Genomic DNA, 21,180 nt, shown 5'->3' with positions numbered 1-21,180 from the left:
GAAGCAATAAAGATAATGAAGCCAGGTGCATGGATTGTCATGTAAATTATTGCCCAGTAATAAACACTCTACAAGGGGATAATCTGTTATGATTTTTTCTGGAGTTATACATTTCCACAAATATATTTGCCCCCACCTTAAGCCGGGTAAACGTGTCGTCCCCCTGGGAAATGTAAAACATTGTAAAAATGACTTTCTGCTGGATTAGTCTTTTATTGATATAAAGTTAAAACATCCTGACTTCTCACTAGATAAAACTCCTCTCAGGTTTAATTCTTTTACATGTGGATGAAAAATTAAAGTCACAAAAACATTAACTAGGCAGCATTTCCTTTAACAGTCTTTAAGGCTTTGATTACTCTTTATATAACAATAATAACTTTAGTATATTTGGGACTATAAATTCATCTAATAAGTGTTTTAAAGCATCGAAAGAAAGGCTTTTCAGAAAAATATGAGCCAAGCCTTGATGAGACAATTTGACTGTGAGGCCTTAAAAGTGGCATCATAAGCAAGATTTGTTAGATTTTTTATCAAAAATAGGCTAATTTTAAGAACACTTTGGCTAAATTAACATAGAACACAAGTTTTGTTGGTTTCCCTATCAGATAGAAAATATTGTACTTTGAATTGTATGTAAATGAACTCTTGTCATTTTGATAGGCTTATATCTAGAGAATTTTGTGCAGGAAGATTTAAGTAATACCAGTATTACAGTCCTTGCTGGAGAAATCCTTGTTGAACTTGTAGACAAAAAAGAGAATTATACACTCAGCGTTAACCAATCAATGCAGGTAGATATTCCTTTTATTTCTCTGTTAACACATAGTGTCAACATTGGTCAGTTAAGAGTAATCCACTAGTGGTAGGTCAATGATTAAGAAATAATTCCTTCATGTCATGCTCTATGCTCATTTTAACATGGTTAGGCATTATATTTGTCGATATTTTTCACTGAGCGTTAGCGAGGTGTAAAATGTGGTCAAATATAATGCCTACCCATGTTAAAATGAGTATAGAGCATGACATGAAGAAATTATTTCGATTCTAATAGGACAAATACGGTATTTTCATAGGTCGAAGCGCACGAAAATACCTTAAAAACGTTTGGCTGTTCCCGTTTCCTCCCCATGAAGTATGTACATTACATTTTCATATTCAATAAGTTTAAAAACTAATACCAGGGTAAATACATGTTGTTTGGATAAAAAGATATTATAAAGTTTATGTAAGCAGCTAATATATATATTTTTTATATGGATAAAATGAAACTAACGAGACTAACTAAACATTAAGTTTGTGCACATGTATCAAACATATTTTGTGCTAATTAGAACATGGCTTTGTTTACAAAGCGTAATAAGGACGTCATATTAGAATATTTGATGTATGCAGTTGTATAAGCATTTGCGCATCTCATTCTTATGGAGATTGATTGGTCCTGCTCCCTCAGTTATGGTCTATTGACCTTGAAAATTTTGAATAGCTTACATGTTGAACTTCATGATTAGTGATTAGATCAGTTTAAGAGGAACCCATAATGGTTAGTCAATGATATTTGGTAAGCAGTTGTATAAAATAAGCACATCTCATATCCATGAAGATTATTTGGCAGCACCCTCTTATTCATGGTCTATTGACTTTAGAACTTTTGCATAGTTTACATGTTAAAGTTTATGATTAGGTCAGTTTAAGGGGAAACCACTATGATGGGTCAATGATATTCAGTATGCAGTTGTATAAGCATTGGCATATGTCATTTATGCAGAGATTATTTGACCCTGCTCCTTTAGTCATGGTTCATTGACTTTGAATATTTTGCATAGTTTACATTTAGTGCAAAGCAAGTCAACAACAATTTTGTCATCATTGTTTTATATTGAATATTTGGAAAACTGTTGATTTATTTCCAAGTTAGGTCTGTTTTATAAAGAGTGGTAAGGTGTAGTGGTGATTTATTAAGATTTTGCAATGCATACTTTTATATTGTAAAACACATACTTTCCATTCTTCTGAAAAGACTCAAAATCAAGTATATCCTCCCATTGTCACTTACCTTTGTATTTTAAATGTATTCATCTCCCCCTCCCAAAACAAACATTTTTCAAGTGATATTTTAAGTTCCCTTTTAAATAGGACCCTATAACTATTCAACATTCCAATTCATGTCTACAATGTAATTCTTGAAAAGAACAGTTTTTTTGTTGCTGCAATATTAAAAGTGTTTCATAGTATAAATCCTTGACCTATCTGATAATTGTAAAAATAGTTTCTTGAAGATACCTTAATATAAACATAAGGAGATGTGCATGGTGAGATTGTCAATGGGAATGAGACCAAATGACATGGATATAAGCAACTTCATGTTTCAACTTGGAATAATGCAACATATCTACCTACTATCATTATATGCAGATCTGTTTGGTTTTTATACTACCGCAAAAAAATTTGCGGTCGTATATTGGTATCACGTCGTCATCATCGTCCTCCGAAGACATTTGGTTTCAGGAAATAACTTTAGTATTAGTAAATAGAAATCTATGAAATTTAAACATAAGGTTTATAACCACAAAAGGAAGGTTGGGATTGATTTTGGGGGTTATGGTCCCAACAGTTTAGGAATTAGGGGCCAAAAAGCGGCCCAAATAAGCATTTTTCTAGTTTCATGACAATAACTTGTGGGACAGTGTATGGATCTCTCTGAAATTTTACCACACGTTTCCATACCACAAAGGGATGGTTAGGATTGGGGGGGTTATGGCTCAAACCGTTTAGGAATTAGGGGCAAAAAAGTGAGAAAAAACAAGGGTGTCCAGCTGGTTAATGGACAATTACTTAAGTACAAATTACAGTGTAAGGGGGGTAATTCAAACACAACTTTGAGTTACCTCCCTTACACTGCGTTTAAATTATGTATTTAAAGAAATGTTGTATTGTCTTGAGGTGATTAGCTGTCAATTCATTTTTAGAAGTTACTATTTTAATAATTTTAAAAATGCTGATTAAGGTAAATTAATTTTAGCTATGATTATGTATGTCATTTTCTATTTTAAGACTTTAATGATGTATTTAAATGGGTTATTATGGTTGCAAACTCCATTGGAAATTTGAATTCAGAATTATGACCATGTCTTGAGGGAAACAATTTTTTTTTGGAAAAAGGAGGGGGGGGGGTATAAAAAATTTTGAAAAAAGAAGGGGGGAGGTCAATTTGCAACAGCATAGTGTATTGCATAAAAGCAAAAAATTGAATATAAATTCAAATCATATAACCAATTCTAAGTTCTTTGACTACAGTTATTCTGTGTCAGAAACCTATTATGTGTCAAATATTGAATTACAATCCAAATTCAGACCTATATCAAGCGCGAATATTGTGTCCATTTTTGCCCTAACTGTTCAGGGTTGGACCTCTGCAGTCGTATCCAGCTGCGCTCGGCGCAGCAATTTATTCATTATTGTTGCTATAACCGTTCTAGAGTTAAGCTGCTTGAATAAGCACAAAATTGAAAAAAACAAGGTTTCTAGGTGAAAGCATATTTTCTTAGAAGCTAGCATCTTATAAGTTTCAATTGTTTTGCATTCTGTCAGTGAAATCTTTTGGGGAACATGTTTTCATTGATGTAACTGACTTACTGGCATACAAGTTGTATTTATTGTTTACAGCTTCCACCAAATGAGTTCCACAATGTACATACCATATCAGAAGTACCTTCATGTTATATGTACCTGTTTGTCAACACAACTGATATTGACTATGAGAAAAACTTTACAGAGTATGAACAGTATTTTAATATGACAAAGAACTGTACAGGTAGGTACCAATTGTTGTCTGATGAGAGATAATTGACTTACTTGGCATTATTTGGAGAAGATCTTTTTCTCACTGATGTTTGTGTGTTTAGGTGATAATTTATTTTTAGTGCTTCTGCCGTCATTAGCTGCAAGATTAATGCCCATAGGAAATCATTCCATTTAGACAGTGCTATTCCTACATGGTTACTGATGCTCTTCTCCAGAATATTGATTTTGATATCTTGTTAAAGAATGAAAGAATACAATATCATCTGTTTACTATTTTCAGACAAATGTGCAGAAGCAAGTTTAAATTTGACAAAAAAGTTTGCAAGTGATCCTTACAGAGATCTTTATGATCAGAGAATTGCCAAGAGAGAAGAAAGACAACAGAAGATACAACTACCTGCTTGGAGCAAATTATTCAAATTTATTAGCTTTAAATTTGATATTTTTAGAAGAAGGTAACTGTTACATGAAATTGTTTAAATACTACAAAAATACTTTAAAAGTGGGGCTTATGTCCTGAGGGAGGACATTATCTAGGGGTCTTTTGTCCTGCTCCGTCACATTCAAAATAAATAACATTCAATGTTTTTATAACTATTCTGGGGGAGGGGTTATATTTTCTTTTATATTTTAATGATAGCTGCATTGAAAATGCATGAAATACAATTATGGTTAAATTATAGAACTACTGTACATGTGGAAGTTTTTGAGTGGGGATTACTTTCCCTTATATCACAATCACATATAATGCATAATTATCCCCCAATCAAATAGTTTGTAAAAACCATCAATATTAATGTGAAAGATTTACCTATCATTCAAAGAATTAATTTAATCGTAGCACAGAGAGTTGTATGCATTGATGTCACAAAAAAAAACCAACCAGCAAAAATATCCATTTTTACAATAATACACAGTTGACCATTTTACAATTTTACTATTCATATTGTTATAGCTTTATACTGATAGGAGGAGCAGTGAAATGTATTGTTTTACAGCAGAACTTTGAGGAGTTCCTGACCAGTTTTTATGAATCAGAATCATCTGCTGGAAACAATCCTCCTGAACAAGGTACCAGTCATGCAGAAATTAGTGTTGATTTATAGGACTGTTCAACTAGCATCATTTTCAGATGATAAAATTCACATTAATGTGATTGGTTAGAATTATTATAGTTGCAATATTAATCAACAATCATTTTTTGTTTTGGAAAAAGACTGCATGCTATGAAAATTAACTGATATAGGAGAATTTTATACAACATACTTAAATAGATTTGAATTAATTTTATATATACTTTATCTGAAGAATTTTAGAATAATATTTTGTCTGAAGAGTATTTGAATATTCATCATGAGAAGAAAGTTGAAAATTTGTATAATCTGTCTCCCTGTTGAAGATTTGTTTTTATTGTTTTTCATATGTTATATGATTCTATACAGAATTATTTTATGCTCTATCTGGTTCAAACTGTTAGGCATTTAGATTGACCCTTGTCTGTTCTTTCATTTATACATCTATACGTTTCAGTTTGTTTTTAGGTCTAGGTCCATTTCTCAGAATCCTTTGATAAAGATTCAATTGTATTTGAAAACTTTTGTCTTTCTAAATTATTCAATGCTATTCATCATTATTAAAGTTACTTAGAGTGACATTTTAAACTTGTGTTATATCTGACAAAACCAGACATACAAACAAAGACAAACAACAAAGTCCAGATAGCCTGACTTGGTACAGACACTAAAATGTGATGGGGTTTATTCCAGTTTTACCTGCACAAAAACCTCCCCCCTTTGCCTTTCTAAAACATTTCCTAAAAATGAAAAAAAAAAAAATAAATAAACTGAACAGTGCAGCTATAAAGTTTGCATTTGTGTCCATTTTCAAAAAATATGTTGATATATTTATGGAATTACAACATAAGTATTCTTGAGTAGTACAATGAGATTCATCCAAATTTTTGAACAATTTGGCAAGATTAATATAGAGCACAAGTGTCGCCCAAAATGATTTTTTTCCTGTGAATAGTGTTTTATCAAAGTACATAGATTCAAAATTTTGATTATGAAAATCAAAGATAGTTTGAGATATATTTTATTTTAGGCCCATATTGTACCCTTTCCTATCTCTAAAGTCTATGAAGATACATCAGTATTTCATGTATACAGTATTGATGTATGAATAACATCTTTCTCATGTATTTTATTGTACATTGTGCCATTCATGTCTTGAAGACACAACTTTTTATAACTTAAGGAGGATGTCTCATATGGTTAAGACTTCTTGAAGGTAATGAAATGCCATCATTATATATTTTCTCATTTCATGTAAAACACTGTGGGAGTTTGAGTTTTTGATCCCTAGCAAAGTCAAACCATAGACTTAAAAACTGCTACTTCTCTGCTGAGCACGCAGACTGATTGTTACCTTGTGAACTAGCATGTTAAAAAGCTTTCTCATCCTGTTGGTCTAGTACATAGCAGGGTTCATATTTATATGCATTTAATATGCCACTGGGTGTTAACCAGGAGGGGGCGGTAGGAAGGGGTGTCATCCTGAATTCCTGAAAAAATAAAGCATTCTTTCTCTGATCCTGAAAAATTAATCATTTTAAGTCCCGACAAAGGTAAATCCTGAATTCCCTCAAAAATAAATTCCTGCAAAAAATAAAAGCTGATTCCCGACGTCCCTATAAAGGTCCTTCTGCCCCTCAACCAGCCATCTATCATTATCATATAAAATATCAGTTACCTTTAATGTTCCCTTTATTGGTGTCAAACTGATCTGTCATGTGGACGACAATTTACTTTTTTCAGACAAAAATTGATGACAAGTTGGTCTTTATTGATGACCTAGAGAGACAAATGTAACCGTAGAATCTAGGAATTGAAGTTTATGAATTAAATTAATGTTTGTTGAAAATTAGTAATCGGAGGTCAGTGTATATAAAATAATTAACTTAATGCATGTCTCTCTTATTATTGTAAAAGAAAATTCAATATAGAGTTCAATATTTAAAAAAAGTTCTCAATCCCACAGTTCTTTTGATAATTCATTAAAACAAACAATTAAGGTTGACCTGTAAATGTAAATTGTAATATAACTTTTAGACTTAGTTAAGTCTTTATACAGCTTACTGTAATTTGTCTGTTACAATTGAGGTATGGACTGAGTTGAAATTTAAGGTAATTTTGTAGGACTTCATAGGAAGTAAATTGGTGATAGTTATTGCTTGATGTTATAGAATTCTTTATTACATGTATTACTTGTCAAACAGAAATAGATAGTAACTATTCTGAAATTTTGTTTCATGTTTTTACTATCAATTGGTGTAGAGAGAAAGGATAGTTTACATTTTTTGCAATTACATGCTTTCTCAATTGCCTTTCGCTTCTTCATATTTTCCTAGATCCTTTTATAAGTGTGGATGTTTTATCTTCAAGTGAAGCTTAGAATTATGTTCCCTGTTTAAGCTTGTATATAGTTGGAAGACTGTCCATGCATGGTTGTTACATGTCTTAGGCAACCATTTTTAGCATTTGAATAACAAGATCTGTATTGTCTATAGAGATTTCTTCTTATCTTGTGTTGCAATCATATTTCTTTATTATTTTGCATATGTGCTTTTATTTGTCATCAGGTTCTTGTTTAGATGTGTAAAAGTGTAGTTATTAAGATCTTTTTGATATGTGTTGTTCTTATTAAAATGTTGTTTTTAAATGACAATTATTTTTGTACTTTTTGCAATTATGTTCAAATTCTATATATGATATATATAATAAAGACATTGTTTTATTAAAAAAAAAAGCATAATGTATTTCTTTTAATTTGCAAGCGGATAATGAGTACAAACTGATTAAATCTTTATAAAAAAATATGTTACAAGCACATATTGTAAGCTTTTCATTTTTAAATCATTGTATTTTATTTTGAAAGTATTATATAATCTAGAAATCCTTTTTTTCAACTGTATTTTATTTTGAAAGTTTTACATTACCTAGAAATCCTTTTTTTAATTGTATTTTATTTTGAAAGTTTTATCTTACCTAGAAATCCTTTTTTATATGAGAAAACAAGAGCACTGTAAAATATTTACTTGTTTTTGGTTTCATATGTGCCAAAAAATACTGTTTTAGTTCAAATTTACTTTTATGCCCTTTTACCCAATGTATGTTATGTTATGAAATTTAACCCAAGTCCAATGGATGCAGACATACATATTTGATGTGTAAATTTTTAGATGGGCAGATTTAAGTTTTTGGATCAGACCTGTATCTCAAAAATTATTCAAGACTGGTTAAAAATATTTTGTGTGATAATTCTTTACGTGTATATGAACACATATACCTGAAAAGTTCCTGAGTAAATTGTCCATTAAGATAATTCAAATATTGCAGCACGCTAGGTATTTCAGTTTGTAAACACTTGTATTTTATTGTCCCCTACCCAAAGCCTAGAGGGGGACACAAAATACTGGGCATCCATCCATGTGTGCATCCTTACAGTTTTGTAAGCGCTCTCATGTGTACAATTCTTGCTAGATCAGCAATGTCTCAGACAAGTTCCAAAATCAGTGTTGATCAACTTGTTTTTAAAGAGTTCTGCCCCTTGGAAATATTAATAATATGGAAAATTGCATTGTAAGCACTCAAGCATACATTTTCTAAGATTTTTATAAAAATTTTATTCTTTTTATTACATTGACTTTTAATGGAAGTAAAGTAAAGTTTCTAAGGCTTTGTAAATATTTAAATTAAGAAAGAAATTGTGAAATGAAATTAACTGATAGATATTTCATATTAATACATTGATTGCAATGAATTATCGTGAGTTCCCAGTGAAATAAAAACTGATAATTTCACTCCTCTGACGTCATATAACAATGTGTTTTGTCAAGAAGTTAACGTTGTTGATACCTTTGCATCAATACAATTGAGAATGCATAGAAAAAGGTATATTTGCTTTCATTTTTACTTTATTTCCATTTAAAAGTCAATGTAATAAAGAGAATAACTAATCCAAGAATTACAATATTGAAAAATATTCAACTTGTGACCTAACAACACTGATAATTTACTCATGTGCTGTGCTATATTTGAATTCTTGGATTACTTATTCTATAATAAACGAACAAATGTAAAGACTGCACATGATAAACAAATACATGCATACTGTTTTATTTGAAATTAAAAAGATCAAATATTAGCATAATGCATTTATTTTATTATTGCTATCTGTGATAAATCATAAGACTCTTTTTAGTCCTATACCGACGAAGTCGAAGGGGACTTTAGGTTTGCACTCCGTCCGTCCGTCTGTCTGTCTGTCCGTCTGTCTGTCCTTCTGTCAGTCCGGCAAATCAGTTTTCCACACTTTTTTTCTTCATGCATGAAAATATTGATTTAATAATTGTTACATTGTTTTATCATGACAAGTTACAGATCAAGTTCGAATTTTATTCCAGTCTGATGATTTTGTGCAGAGTTATGGTCCTTGGACTTAGAAAATTCACTCAAATAATAAGTTTTCCGCACTTTTTTTCGTCATGCTTGAAGATATTGATTTGATAATTGGTATATAGTTTAATCATGACAAGTTACAGACCAAGTTTGAATTTTGTTTCGGTTTCATGATTTTTTGCAGAGTTATGGTCCTTGGACTTAGAAAATTAACTTAAATTTTCAGTTTTCCTCACTTTTTTTCGTCATGCTTGAAGATATTGACTTGATATTTGTTATATAGTTTACACCATGACAAGTTATAGATCAAGTTAGCATTTTGTTCCAGTACAATTAATATTTAACCGGTAGGGGACTGTGTATTGCCATGCAATACTCTCAGAATGCTTGTTTTAAATTTCCATTTTTTCTTTAAGTGTAGCTTCATTGTTTTCTTCAAGCCTTTTTAATGCTTTGCATTTTTATGTGCAATAATAATATGACAAGTAATTATGGTTGTCTGTAGCAAAATATTATAAATGCTCCCAATGTATATATATTAATTAAAATTTATGCATTTTTTTGTACAAAAGTTTGAAAATAAAGTCATTTGTCAACAAATAATATGACACTATTTTGCATAATTCAAATTGCATCCCTTAAAGGGAAACTTCGCAAAAAAATAAAAAATTGATATTATGTCCATTCTGTATAAAAAAGCACAAATTCATAAATATTAAAGTTTTATTCTGCTAGATAAGAGATCACCATCGATTTTAAATTTAGAGTATCAATTCTCTGCGTGCGGCCATTTTGACATCTTCTCGGTTTAGAAACCACGATATATCTATAAACCACAAAGGACCAAAACCAGCAGTAACCTAACGTAGTCGCATTTATCCGACTAACTAACTTGATACGGAAAATGTAATTATTTTTTTAAATAACTATGGTCTGTCGTTTTTAAACTGTTTTTTCTTTACGAAGTTTTTGAAACAAGAAATTTATATGGGAATTAGTTAAAAAGTCAAAGTTCAATGTCATAAATAAGTGTTCCGTGTAAAATCGTTTTCGAAAATCTAATTTGTTCATAATTCTTTTATGTAATAAACTTATTTAAATAAATTCGGACCTTCTCTTATCTGATCACCAGCATGGCTAAAGGAATTATTCCCTGAGGTATTGTGAGGTGACACGTCCAGGTATTCAAGCGATTTCCTGTCGGGCTTAAAAACTCTTATTACACAATTACATAAAGCATGTTCATGCATCGCTTCACTTCTGAGGGTATTGATCAGTGTACACAGCCGATAACTTGTAACTTTCCACTTTGAAACTATCAGGTGTTAATATCTCTGTCTTGCGTGTCCGATAGTGATATACTAGTCATTACTAAACTCATACGCTTGTTTATAAATAACATTTCTGGTGTAAAGAATGATATTTATGAAAATCTAAATAATTCCCAAAAAAGATTTGATAAAATAAAAATCTATTTACATATTTTTTCCAAGGGTAAATTGGGGAAAATGTAAGTATATACTCGTTGTCAATAATGATGCACATTTTGAAACATGAAAGACTATTGATTTAACAAAAATGTACGCACATGTCGATCATTGGTTTATACGCCTAGATTGAAAGTTACGGAACTTTACGGATAGTCGCAATTTAAAATTGTATATTGAATATAAGAAAGAACATCCAGAACCGATTTGATTTAAATACAGGTCGATATCTAACTTGCTTTGGTTCATCGAAGTTATGGACACAGTAAAATCACAGATTTATATTTCAATTAGATTGTTCTCGAACAGTTGAAGAAATTCGACATCATCTCAATTGTTGCGTATAATGTATATTAATGTGAACATGGTTCTAATAGAACCTTATGCCAATTTTCCTGTTCCGACATGCATGTAATATATATGCATCTGGACGTACACTAATGATCCCCAAAAAGTTTATTTGAAGAAACAAAGAAACTTCACTCCGGATAGACTGATAGTAGTTGTATTAACGTCTGATCAGCTTGAGGGTTGATTAATTTATTACGTTAGCTTGTGGGGGAATAAACCATTCCCAATATTGCACTTATGCATAAAATATTAAATAAGAGTAATATAAGAGAAAATATAAATACGAAAAGTCGCATATCTGGTAAAAAAAAGTCTCACCAACTATAGGATTTCACGTACAATTGTCATTATAATCGAAATAACGGACAGTCATTAAAATACATGCATGTACGTTTAGATAAAAAGGGGTGCTGCAGTTGCATATTATTCATCATAAATCTATTTCAAGTTTATACTTTCCTGTTATTCTTATCAGTTAACGCAGAGACATGTAACTATACATCTCTAGTTAACGACAATCAACTATATAAATATCTGAATCTGATGTGACTTTCCGTTCATCTCTAGTGGTTCATCTCTTTCATTTTTTTTTATTTGGGCAGGAACATAAACATTGTTCGATATAATGTTCCCAGGTTTGAAGGGGGGGGGGGGGTTGGAGGTCAAGTCTATCGAAAGTTACAAAATAAGAACATTGTATTTATGAATTTACAAGAAGAATTCTGTTCTTGGACGTAGTTTTCTTCTTTTTTTTTAGTTCAGTGATTTAAATTGAGAAAAAATCTAGTCAGAATTTAAATCGTTCCGGCAATCCCCCACCTAAGACTCCACTAAAATCATGAATGGTCATGCTTCACAATCATCAGAATTTACTTTGCATTGGTACATTCTGTATCGGTAGTGATTAACCTTGACATTTCCGGGTATAACAGAGCTACTTGTATATTACCTGTATGTGGTTAGGTACATCGTTCCATGAGGTCTTACGTATACAGGTTCACATTTATAATGGTTTCTGATATAACAAGGTTTTATGACATTCACACTTCTGCATGTTCTATATACCAGTTTCTTATCTTTTTTTCAGACCGAATGAGGATGTGAATATTTTCCAGGAAAAATATTGAGTATCAAAGTATCAAATTAATTTCGGGATATTTTTCTTTCTTTGTATTAAATCACAGAAATTTAAAGAATATACTGCTTATAGATATAAGAAGATGTGGTATGAGTGCAAATGAGACAACTCTCCATCCAAGTCATAATTTATAAAAGTAAACCATTATTGGTCAAAGTACGGTCTTCAACACGGAGCCTTGGCTCACACCGAACAGCAAGCTATAAAGGGCCCCAACAAATTACTAGTGTAAAACCAGGAGTATTCTTGTCAGTTAAGACAGACATATAATTATATGTATATATATGTCTGCGGTATAGACATGGTTTATGAATGAATGATAAGTCTGGCAAAGGTACAAGATATAAAGCACATTAAAATTGATTCCGCCGGTCTGTCTCCATTCAATAAAGGAAAGTTGACGTTAGATTGATTCTGTAAAAAATTTTTAAACATCGTTGGTCAAATAGCTAAAGTATTTGTTGTGAGATGTAGAATATTTTAATAAGGACATTCCCGATTAGGTAAATGTAGATTGCTTTGGACGGACCAAACTATATTAATGTAACTGAAAATTTTCTCTGCACATTTAAATATTCAAGGTTACCGATGATAATTCAAAATAGCACAGTTTTTGGTTTATACGCTCGTTTTCGTGGGCCGTTTTTATTTATAAAATTATTTCATTGAAAGTTATTCAGAATTCCGATGTTACAACAAAATACTCACCAATCTATTTAAAAACTGAGCTAACGCAAAATATAAAAAAATATATATAACGGCGATTCAGGTATTTTGCCACCATATTCCTCCCCAAATAATTATTTTTTTCTGTCTCAAACCCACATTTCTCTTTTATCATTTTTGTTTTAATAATCTTTTTCAAACCGGAAAATAATTTTTGTTCGTAATTATTCGATCTCATTCCAATAAGACAAAGTTGACCGTAAATTTCCTGTCAACTTTTTAAACATCTTTCTCAGTCAAATGGCTGAAGTATTTATACGTTGTGAGATTTAAAATATTTTGATAAGGACATTAATTCCTGAATATGTAAATAAAGATCGCTTTGGACGGACCAAATTATATAATTGCAATTGGTAATTATCTATTTCAAATATGCAAGGTTACCTATTCTAATTTAAAATAGTACAATTTTTAGTTCATACACTCGTGTTTAGAATGCCGTTATTATTTATTCAATTAAATTAATTCAGTATTTCATTGTTACAAAAATATTCAGCAGTCATAATTCATTTTAAACGGAGCTTACGGAAAATATAAAAATATACCACGGCTATCCAGTTATTGTGCCACCATATTCCTCCCCCAAAATAATTATATTTCTTTTTTTATTTTCTGTCTCAAACTATCACTCCCGTTTATCATTCATACGAAATGATGTTCACACCTGGAACGGTGAACCGTGACGGCTAAAATTCACTGAGTGAAGATCAAAAGATTAGAATTACAGAATGCAAACCTTTAAATACCTTGAATTTAACCACGCATTCAACAGGTAGTCACTAAGTGTCACAGTACAATACACATTGTATTTATTTTACACAGTACTAGCGAGAAATGTTTGCTAGACTGAAGTAAAAGGTGAGAATACAAACATGCATTTTTAATACACTATCAGTTATATATGTTTGTTGAAAATATCCGTCGGAAAAAAAATTCATAAAAATATTCTATTGTATGATTTACTTTTATTACTATAATGACTATAATCATATCAGAAATCCTTAAAATATAAATCGTACATTTTATTTTTAAAAGTTGCACGGCTGATCACTTTACTTTCTTGATTATTAGTTGGTTAATAGCTACGCCAAAAGTCGTCGATGCGCTTTAAATCGCGTTATTAGATGATTAACGAACAAGACTTAAATGAGATTAATTCCACTCCCGGCATGCAAAAAGACTTAAACTACGTCACAGAAGTCAGGAAGTTCGAATAAATAAAATTAATAATTCCCAATTTTCTTCTTTATTAGTTTACATATCCAGATAAAACTTGGTGAATATGTTTTTTATGGTATTATGGACATTATAAGATGATAAGTAAAAAATCGCGAATTTTCCCTTTAATTTTTTCTGATTTGAACTTTTATCTTCTGATAAAAATGATTTTAAATGATTTATTAAATAGAATAAGATTTAAAACACTTTTCACTTGTCCAAGTTGTTAAAGATAGTGTTGTCATAATGATATAAAATAAACAGCTGCGCCATGAGCGCATGATACGCCCGTCGTCTTGTGTGTGAATTTTTATGCAATAATCATAAATAGTTTCTGACATACTGCCTGACATGCGAAAACCCCCTTTTTTTTACAAAAAACTCAATATCTCTAAAATAAAATTTTGAATCAAAACCAAAAAGTATGCAGATCTTAAGGTTAATATAACTAAGAAGTGTGTAAAGTTTTAAGCAATAATCATAAACTATTTTTGAGATACGGTGCGACATGTGAAAAACCTCTCCCCCTTTTTTAACAAAATACTCAATATCTCTAAAATAAAATTTTGAATCATCACCAAAAAGTATACAGATCTTAAGATTAATATAACTAAGAAGTGTGTAAAGTTTTAAGCAATAATCATAAATTGTTTTTGAGATACGGCGCGGCATGTGAAAAAAAAAACACACACCTGTTTTAACTACCAAGTCCCGTAACTCAAAAAGTTTTAATCTTATTTTCACCAAAAAGTATACAGATTGTTTGACCATCATAAGAAACAACTATGTTAAGTTTCATGAAATTTGGATAAGTTGTTCTCAAGTTACGGTGCGACATGTTTACGCCGGACAGACGGACAGACAGACAGACGGATAGACGGACAGACGGACAGACGACATTTGTATACCATAATACGTCCCGTCAAAATTTAATTTGACGGGCGTATAAAAAATATAATCATTTTTCTGATTTATTTCATAAAACAAATATGTTCCAATAGAATTTCATACAAGCATATTGTTAATGGTGAATATATAAAAAAAAAAGGCAGTGGCTATTTTGCCCGCATGCTTTGCTTATGTATAAATGTTTTAAAGAAGACATATTTTTTAGAGATTTTTATCAAACTGTATGTGTCTATATTTTTTCTATTCTTAATTAACATACTGAAAATCTGAATTAAGACTGGCAAAATAGCAAAACTCTATATAAATCGCTATTTTGCTGGAGTCTGCAAAATAGCGCTAAGGAAGCTATTTTGCCAGAGCCGGTAAAATAGCACCTAAGAAAAAAGATCATAATGATCTATTTGTGAATATTTACCAGTGACTGTGATGATCCTTTTGATTTTCTCTAGCATATGAATTTTTGTCCTGTTTTGCAACAGATGACTGTATTTGTATACACATGATTGCAAAACACAATCAATCAATCAAAAAAATATGTTACAGTACTCATCAAACACTGCATATTGTTTTGATATGGCTGTAAGGCACACATTTACCTCGTTTTTGGAGATCATGCAAGCATTTTTTTAAATGAAAAACAACAATGAACATTCATTCTTTATTTACACTAATGTATTATAGTTCATTATTTCATGATCATTTATTTCAGACTTGCTCATTGTCAGTATTAAGTACAACATACTATATTTCACATTTTTAATATGAACGTTTTCTTCCTTATTTTACATTTCTAATATGAAAGTTTTCTTCCTTATTTTACATTTCTAATATGAAAGTTTTCTTCCTTATTTTACATTTCTAATATGAAAGTTTTCTTCCTTATTTTACATTTCTAATATGAAAGTTTTCTTCCTTATTTTACATTTCTAATATGAAAGTTTTCTTCCTTATTTTACATTTCTAATATTAAAGTTTTCTTCCTTATTTTACATTTCTAATATAAAAGTTTTCTTCCTAATTTTTAGTGATAATAGGAAGACTGTTTAATGTATACAATACTATATACTATACAGGTAATACCTTTGATTTATTATTTCCATCAGATTTTTAAATGATAAATGATCTTATTAGCTTTTTTACTGGTAACATTAATTTTAATGCATTTTTTTATTGTATATTTTTGTTAAATTTTATGTATTAGAACATTAGACTTTATTTTTGCAACTCAAAGTAATTAATAAAATTAGCATTGCTCTTACTGTTTTTTTTTAGCTCACCTGGACCAAAAGCTATTGCCATCCGTTTGCATTTATCATCTGTTGTCTGTATAAACGTTATTAAAAATCTCCTCCTCTGAAACATTTGAACAGTTCTGAACCAAACTTTGTGTGAATGTTTCTTGGTATGTTCAGTTTATTTAATGTGTCTGAGATTTTGATTTGTCAAAAAACATGATGTATCTAAAAATAGAACTGCACTTTTTGGCTTGTGTAACCTAAAGCAGTTTGAACAATCAGAAAAATCAGACTAACCAATATTGAGTTATTGCCCCTGAAATGTCCATTCCTATGACTGGGGCATTAAGTGTTACCCTTGATCTCTGTCCTTCCATCATTCCCTCTTTCCGTCCTTCCATCCGTCCGTCTCATTTTCAAAGCTTGAGCGGGGCATTCATGTCCTCCGACACATTCTTCTTTTATTTTAGCAAATTTTGTAGTTTTTTGGAGTTATTGCTCTTAATGAAGATTTTTACCCAATTAATGCATTTTTGGCTATATTCTTTAAAACTACATTAGATTGATTGATTGGTGTTTAACGCCACTTTCAACACTATTGTGCTATTTCGTGGCGGTCAGTTTTTATTGGTGGAGGAAGCCAGAGTGCTCGGAGAGAACCACCGGTAGGAAAACTGACAATCCTAGTCAATTAAGATTGGAGTCGAGTGCACCTGCCCCATGCAGTGTAGACTGGCTAGTGATACAGTAGTTCGACTACTTAGACCATTGGCCACCGAGGCCCCAAAACTACATTTGAAAGAGACCTTTTACAGCAAAGATAAGATCTGCGAAAAGGTGAACAAAACTGAATTTGTGGATAGATATAAAAATAAGATGTCGTATGATTGCCAATGAGACAACTATCCACAAAAGTTCAAATGAAGTGGATGTAAGCAATTATAGGCAACCATACGTCCTTCCACAATGAAGAAAAACCCATACCGTATGGTCGGCTATAAAAGGCCCGGACATGAAAAATATGAAACAATTCAATTGAGAAAATAACAGCCTAATTTTTAACAAAACAATTTACGAAAAACAAATATTACAGACAAGAACCAACGACAACCACTGAACTTCATATACAGGCTCCTGACTTGGGACAGGCACATAAAGAATGTGGCGGGGTTAAACATGTTTGTGAGCGCTCAACCCTCCCCCTAACCTGGGACAGTGGTGTAACAGTACAACATAAGAACAAACTATAAGACTTCTTTTATGAGTTACTGCTCTTATATGACATTTTTTTACAAATTTTAGCCATTTTGCAATTGTTTGGAAGCTATAACAAGTAGCAAGAAACTGTAAACAGTAAAACTCATCAGCATGACAAGGTTTTCAAAAAAATAAAGATATAGAAATTGTCAATTGACTCCTCATTGGGATTATTGCCCTAAAATTATTCGAACATTTTTTCTTTAATATTCTTTGAGTGGATCCTTATCAAACCTAGCCACAGTCTTACTTAGTGTGTAAAAGATGGCCGATACTGTTGATAATGATTTTTATTATTGCATAATTTTACCAGGTGAGTTTTAGGCACCTAGGAGAATCTCGTTTCCTTCATTTTATAGTTGTATTTAAATCCGGCAGCTGCTTAAAAAAACAAGAGTCACAGTCCATTGTCATTTATTAACCTCATCTAACAGGCAATATGGTCAACACTAAAGAAAGTAACACAGTAAAAGATCTTTCATCTGTAAATAGTTGGGTAGTTTGGGTGAAGCATAGCCTTAATCAATTTTACATGCTCCAATTTATACACATCAACAATCAAGCAGCATAACTATTGTTAAAAAACAGTTAAATCCTCCTTAGCATCTGAACTAGTCATAATTATCCACTTTCTAAACTTATTATGCTACTAGTGGTATTTCATTTTAGCTGGTAAACAAATGATACTATATTAATTCTGGCAAACAAATAATAGGCACAACCAACAGTTGCTACCCAAATGATACACTGATAGGAAAATAAACGTGATGAGTACAAAAATGTATGAGTGAAGGGACTAGAATAGCTCTTCATACATATGGTAATTACCCAACACTGGCAGTAACAGTATGTGTGTGAAAATGCTGGAAACTGAGTTTTATTTTTCATTTCATTGTAGGTAGAATCTTGCAAAGTCTGCTCAAATACCAAACTAATGTTATCTAGTGAAATCTACCAATTAACTCAAAAGTATGAAGACTCCAATCTTCAAAAAAATAAATTATTATTAACTGTGTACCATTTGTTATTGTACTGCCGTGCCTTTGGAGAGGTGAGACCTATTTCCATTTTCCACTGATTTATTTTACTCAAGTGATATCAAAAAGTCCATCAATCTTTATTGACACCCAAGATATCATTTGTGTGTACTTGGTGGTTCTAGTAACATACATCATTACATGTATGTTTTATTTAGGAACATGGGACATAATAATTATAATGACTATAGGTATAATGTCCCAAGACGTAACAAAAGTATAAATGCTTAATGATTGTTTAAAGATTAAATTCTTCAAAAATACGTACCAGAAAAAGGACTTTGGAGGACATTCTAAACCAAGACCAATTTTATTTTTATATAGTTACAAGTGTGGACACAGATGAATGTGGATAGTATGTTTGGATGTTTGACAGTGTTTTATATGACAAAAGGAGTTCTATGTTTTTCCTATATGGTGTTATTAACTGTGTTGCATGATGACAACCAACCTGAACATGAGGAGTGTTGTTTATTTAATATTTAGATTTTATGTTCAAGAGGGCATGGAAGAGACACTAATTGCATAAATGACCAAATGATTATGATAGAATATTTTCCACATCTTTGATTTTGGATACATTTTGTAGCTAGGAGAGCAACACATAATAGGTTCATTTTTTCATGTGATTTTTTTTTAAATGGGAGATGATATCTGAGAACATGATATCAGGAGGCTTTAATTCAGTGGTTGTCGTTTGTCTATGTGTTACATAATATTTGTTTTTCATTTATTTTGTGTACATAAATAACATAAATGACTATGCGTTATGGGCTTTGCTCATTGTTGAAGGCTGTATGGTGACCCGTAGTTGTTAATTTCTGTGTCATTTTGGTCTGTTGTGGAGAATTGTCTCATTGGCAATCATACCACATCTTTTTTATATGTATTTGCTCACTATTTGTATGGTTCTATTTATATTACTTTGTGGTGGATTGTCAGTATCATTAGTAAAATATTTTGTTAAAATGTCAAAATTGTTTCTCAGATTAGAAGACATTTATTGGTTTTTAGTAATGAAAATGCCTGACATGATGCTTGGGGCTAGATGAGCTAGTTATATAGTTAATATAGTGTTTTTCGAACCATTTAATTAATTAAAGTTGTAAATGTTCTTTTGGCAGGAATCACCTAGGTCAATTATAATTTCCTATATTAAAAGTTCAATAGTATTTCGATCTCTAGAATCTGATTACAAGTGTCATGTCCGTCTGAACTATGATACTATATTATTGTGTTGTAGTCCAAGCCTCTGACGAGGTTCACTTGACCTTTGCCTCATTTTCAACGTCAATTTTAAATTTTCATAATAATGACTGTCTCTGATGTTACGTTTTCATGTAAGATCAGTTTTCAGTAACTATGAGGGATTGGTCAAATATAATGTCTATAGAATATTCTAACATTTACATGTACGTCTGATCGTAGTCTAGTAGAAGTGATCTCGCCTTACCTGAATTTTACCTTGAGCTCATTTACACGGTTCAATCATCAACGCTTATATAGTTGGCTTTCTTAGGTCAGTTACTCAGTTTCTATGACTAGAAGGTAAATTATATTTGCTCTGACAAGGTTCGCCTCATCTTGATCTCATTTTCATTGAGTTTTTTTTTATGTTAAGAGAATGTCCAACATATTATTCAGTAAAAAATCAATGAAGCAGTCGATGCATTTCAGCGTGTTTTTGGGTGTATTTTTCTGTCGTTATTTTTTGTTTTTAATAATTTATTTTAATTTTTGTTGTTTTTTGGGGTTCTTATTGGTTTTTGGTTTTGTTTTTTTTTGTGTTTTTGTTGGAGTTTTTTTTAAGGGGGAAAGGGGGGCTGTACGCATAGGAATGAATGTAAAACAATATTGGTGACCTAATTTTGAGGCACTATTGTTATTGAATAATGTTCTTAACGGATTTACTATTTTCAATCCTTTCTATATTATAGGAGTTATTTAAAATTGACGTCAATCGTAATTACAGGAATATTGATCACAGGTGTGTCAGTATGCCAGTATAAGGTATTAATTTGTTATACGTGTGATGTTTAATTCATAAGTCCGTAATAATTATTAATAATAATAATTGTATTTGCAAATTGAACCTATGTGGGTCAAGCAAAAACACGAAATATAACACATTATTTACACAACAATCAAGAATTACAAGAATACACATAAAACAAAACAAACAATAGTTATGATAATGTAATTTTTGATGGACCACATTTTTCGCAAATCTAAAGATTGCTTTTTAATATCACCAGCAGTTGACAAAAGTTCCAATTCAGGATTTATAATTTGTTTTAGCTTGAAAAGTGGTTGATAATTTGTGTAAATAGGTTTTAAGGCAATATCAACTAGGAACACCACATCCTCTACTGATAAGATACATGGCCGAATCTGGAATCAGAAAACGATATTCTGAAGCTTATGTTGGAAGAAATCGAACATATTATGAAAAGCAAAATGACATTATACGTGAAGAAAAGGATGATAAAATTCGGTTACTCGAAGCTAGGAAGGAACGAAAAACTAGACGAAAAAGTAGGCATTCAAAACGGTAGGGCA

General features: G+C 31.1%; 1 protein-coding gene across 2 annotated transcripts in view; it reads left to right on the top strand.

Moving 5' to 3' along the window:
* Positions 1-12,320, top strand: part of LOC127709123 (vitamin K-dependent gamma-carboxylase-like) — a 52,967-nt gene extending 40,647 nt beyond the window's left edge. For both annotated transcript variants that reach the window (XM_052214474.1, XM_052214475.1), the window contains exons 13-16: positions 664-794; positions 3,667-3,814; positions 4,085-4,259; positions 4,760-12,320. In XM_052214474.1, coding sequence (XP_052070434.1) covers positions 664-794; positions 3,667-3,814; positions 4,085-4,259; positions 4,760-4,910 — 605 coding nt within the window. In that variant the 3' untranslated portion in view covers positions 4,911-12,320. The remainder of the gene's footprint in view (positions 1-663; positions 795-3,666; positions 3,815-4,084; positions 4,260-4,759) is intronic.
* Positions 12,321-21,180: the final 8,860 nt, after the last annotated feature.

The sequence above is a fragment of the Mytilus californianus genome, unplaced genomic scaffold (genome assembly GCF_021869535.1).
Source record: "Mytilus californianus isolate M0D057914Y unplaced genomic scaffold, xbMytCali1.0.p SCAF_7, whole genome shotgun sequence".
Lineage (NCBI taxonomy): Eukaryota > Metazoa > Mollusca > Bivalvia > Mytilida > Mytilidae > Mytilus > Mytilus californianus.
The sequence above is the reverse complement of the archived record's forward strand: the minus strand, read 5'-3'. Positions and strand labels throughout refer to the sequence as shown.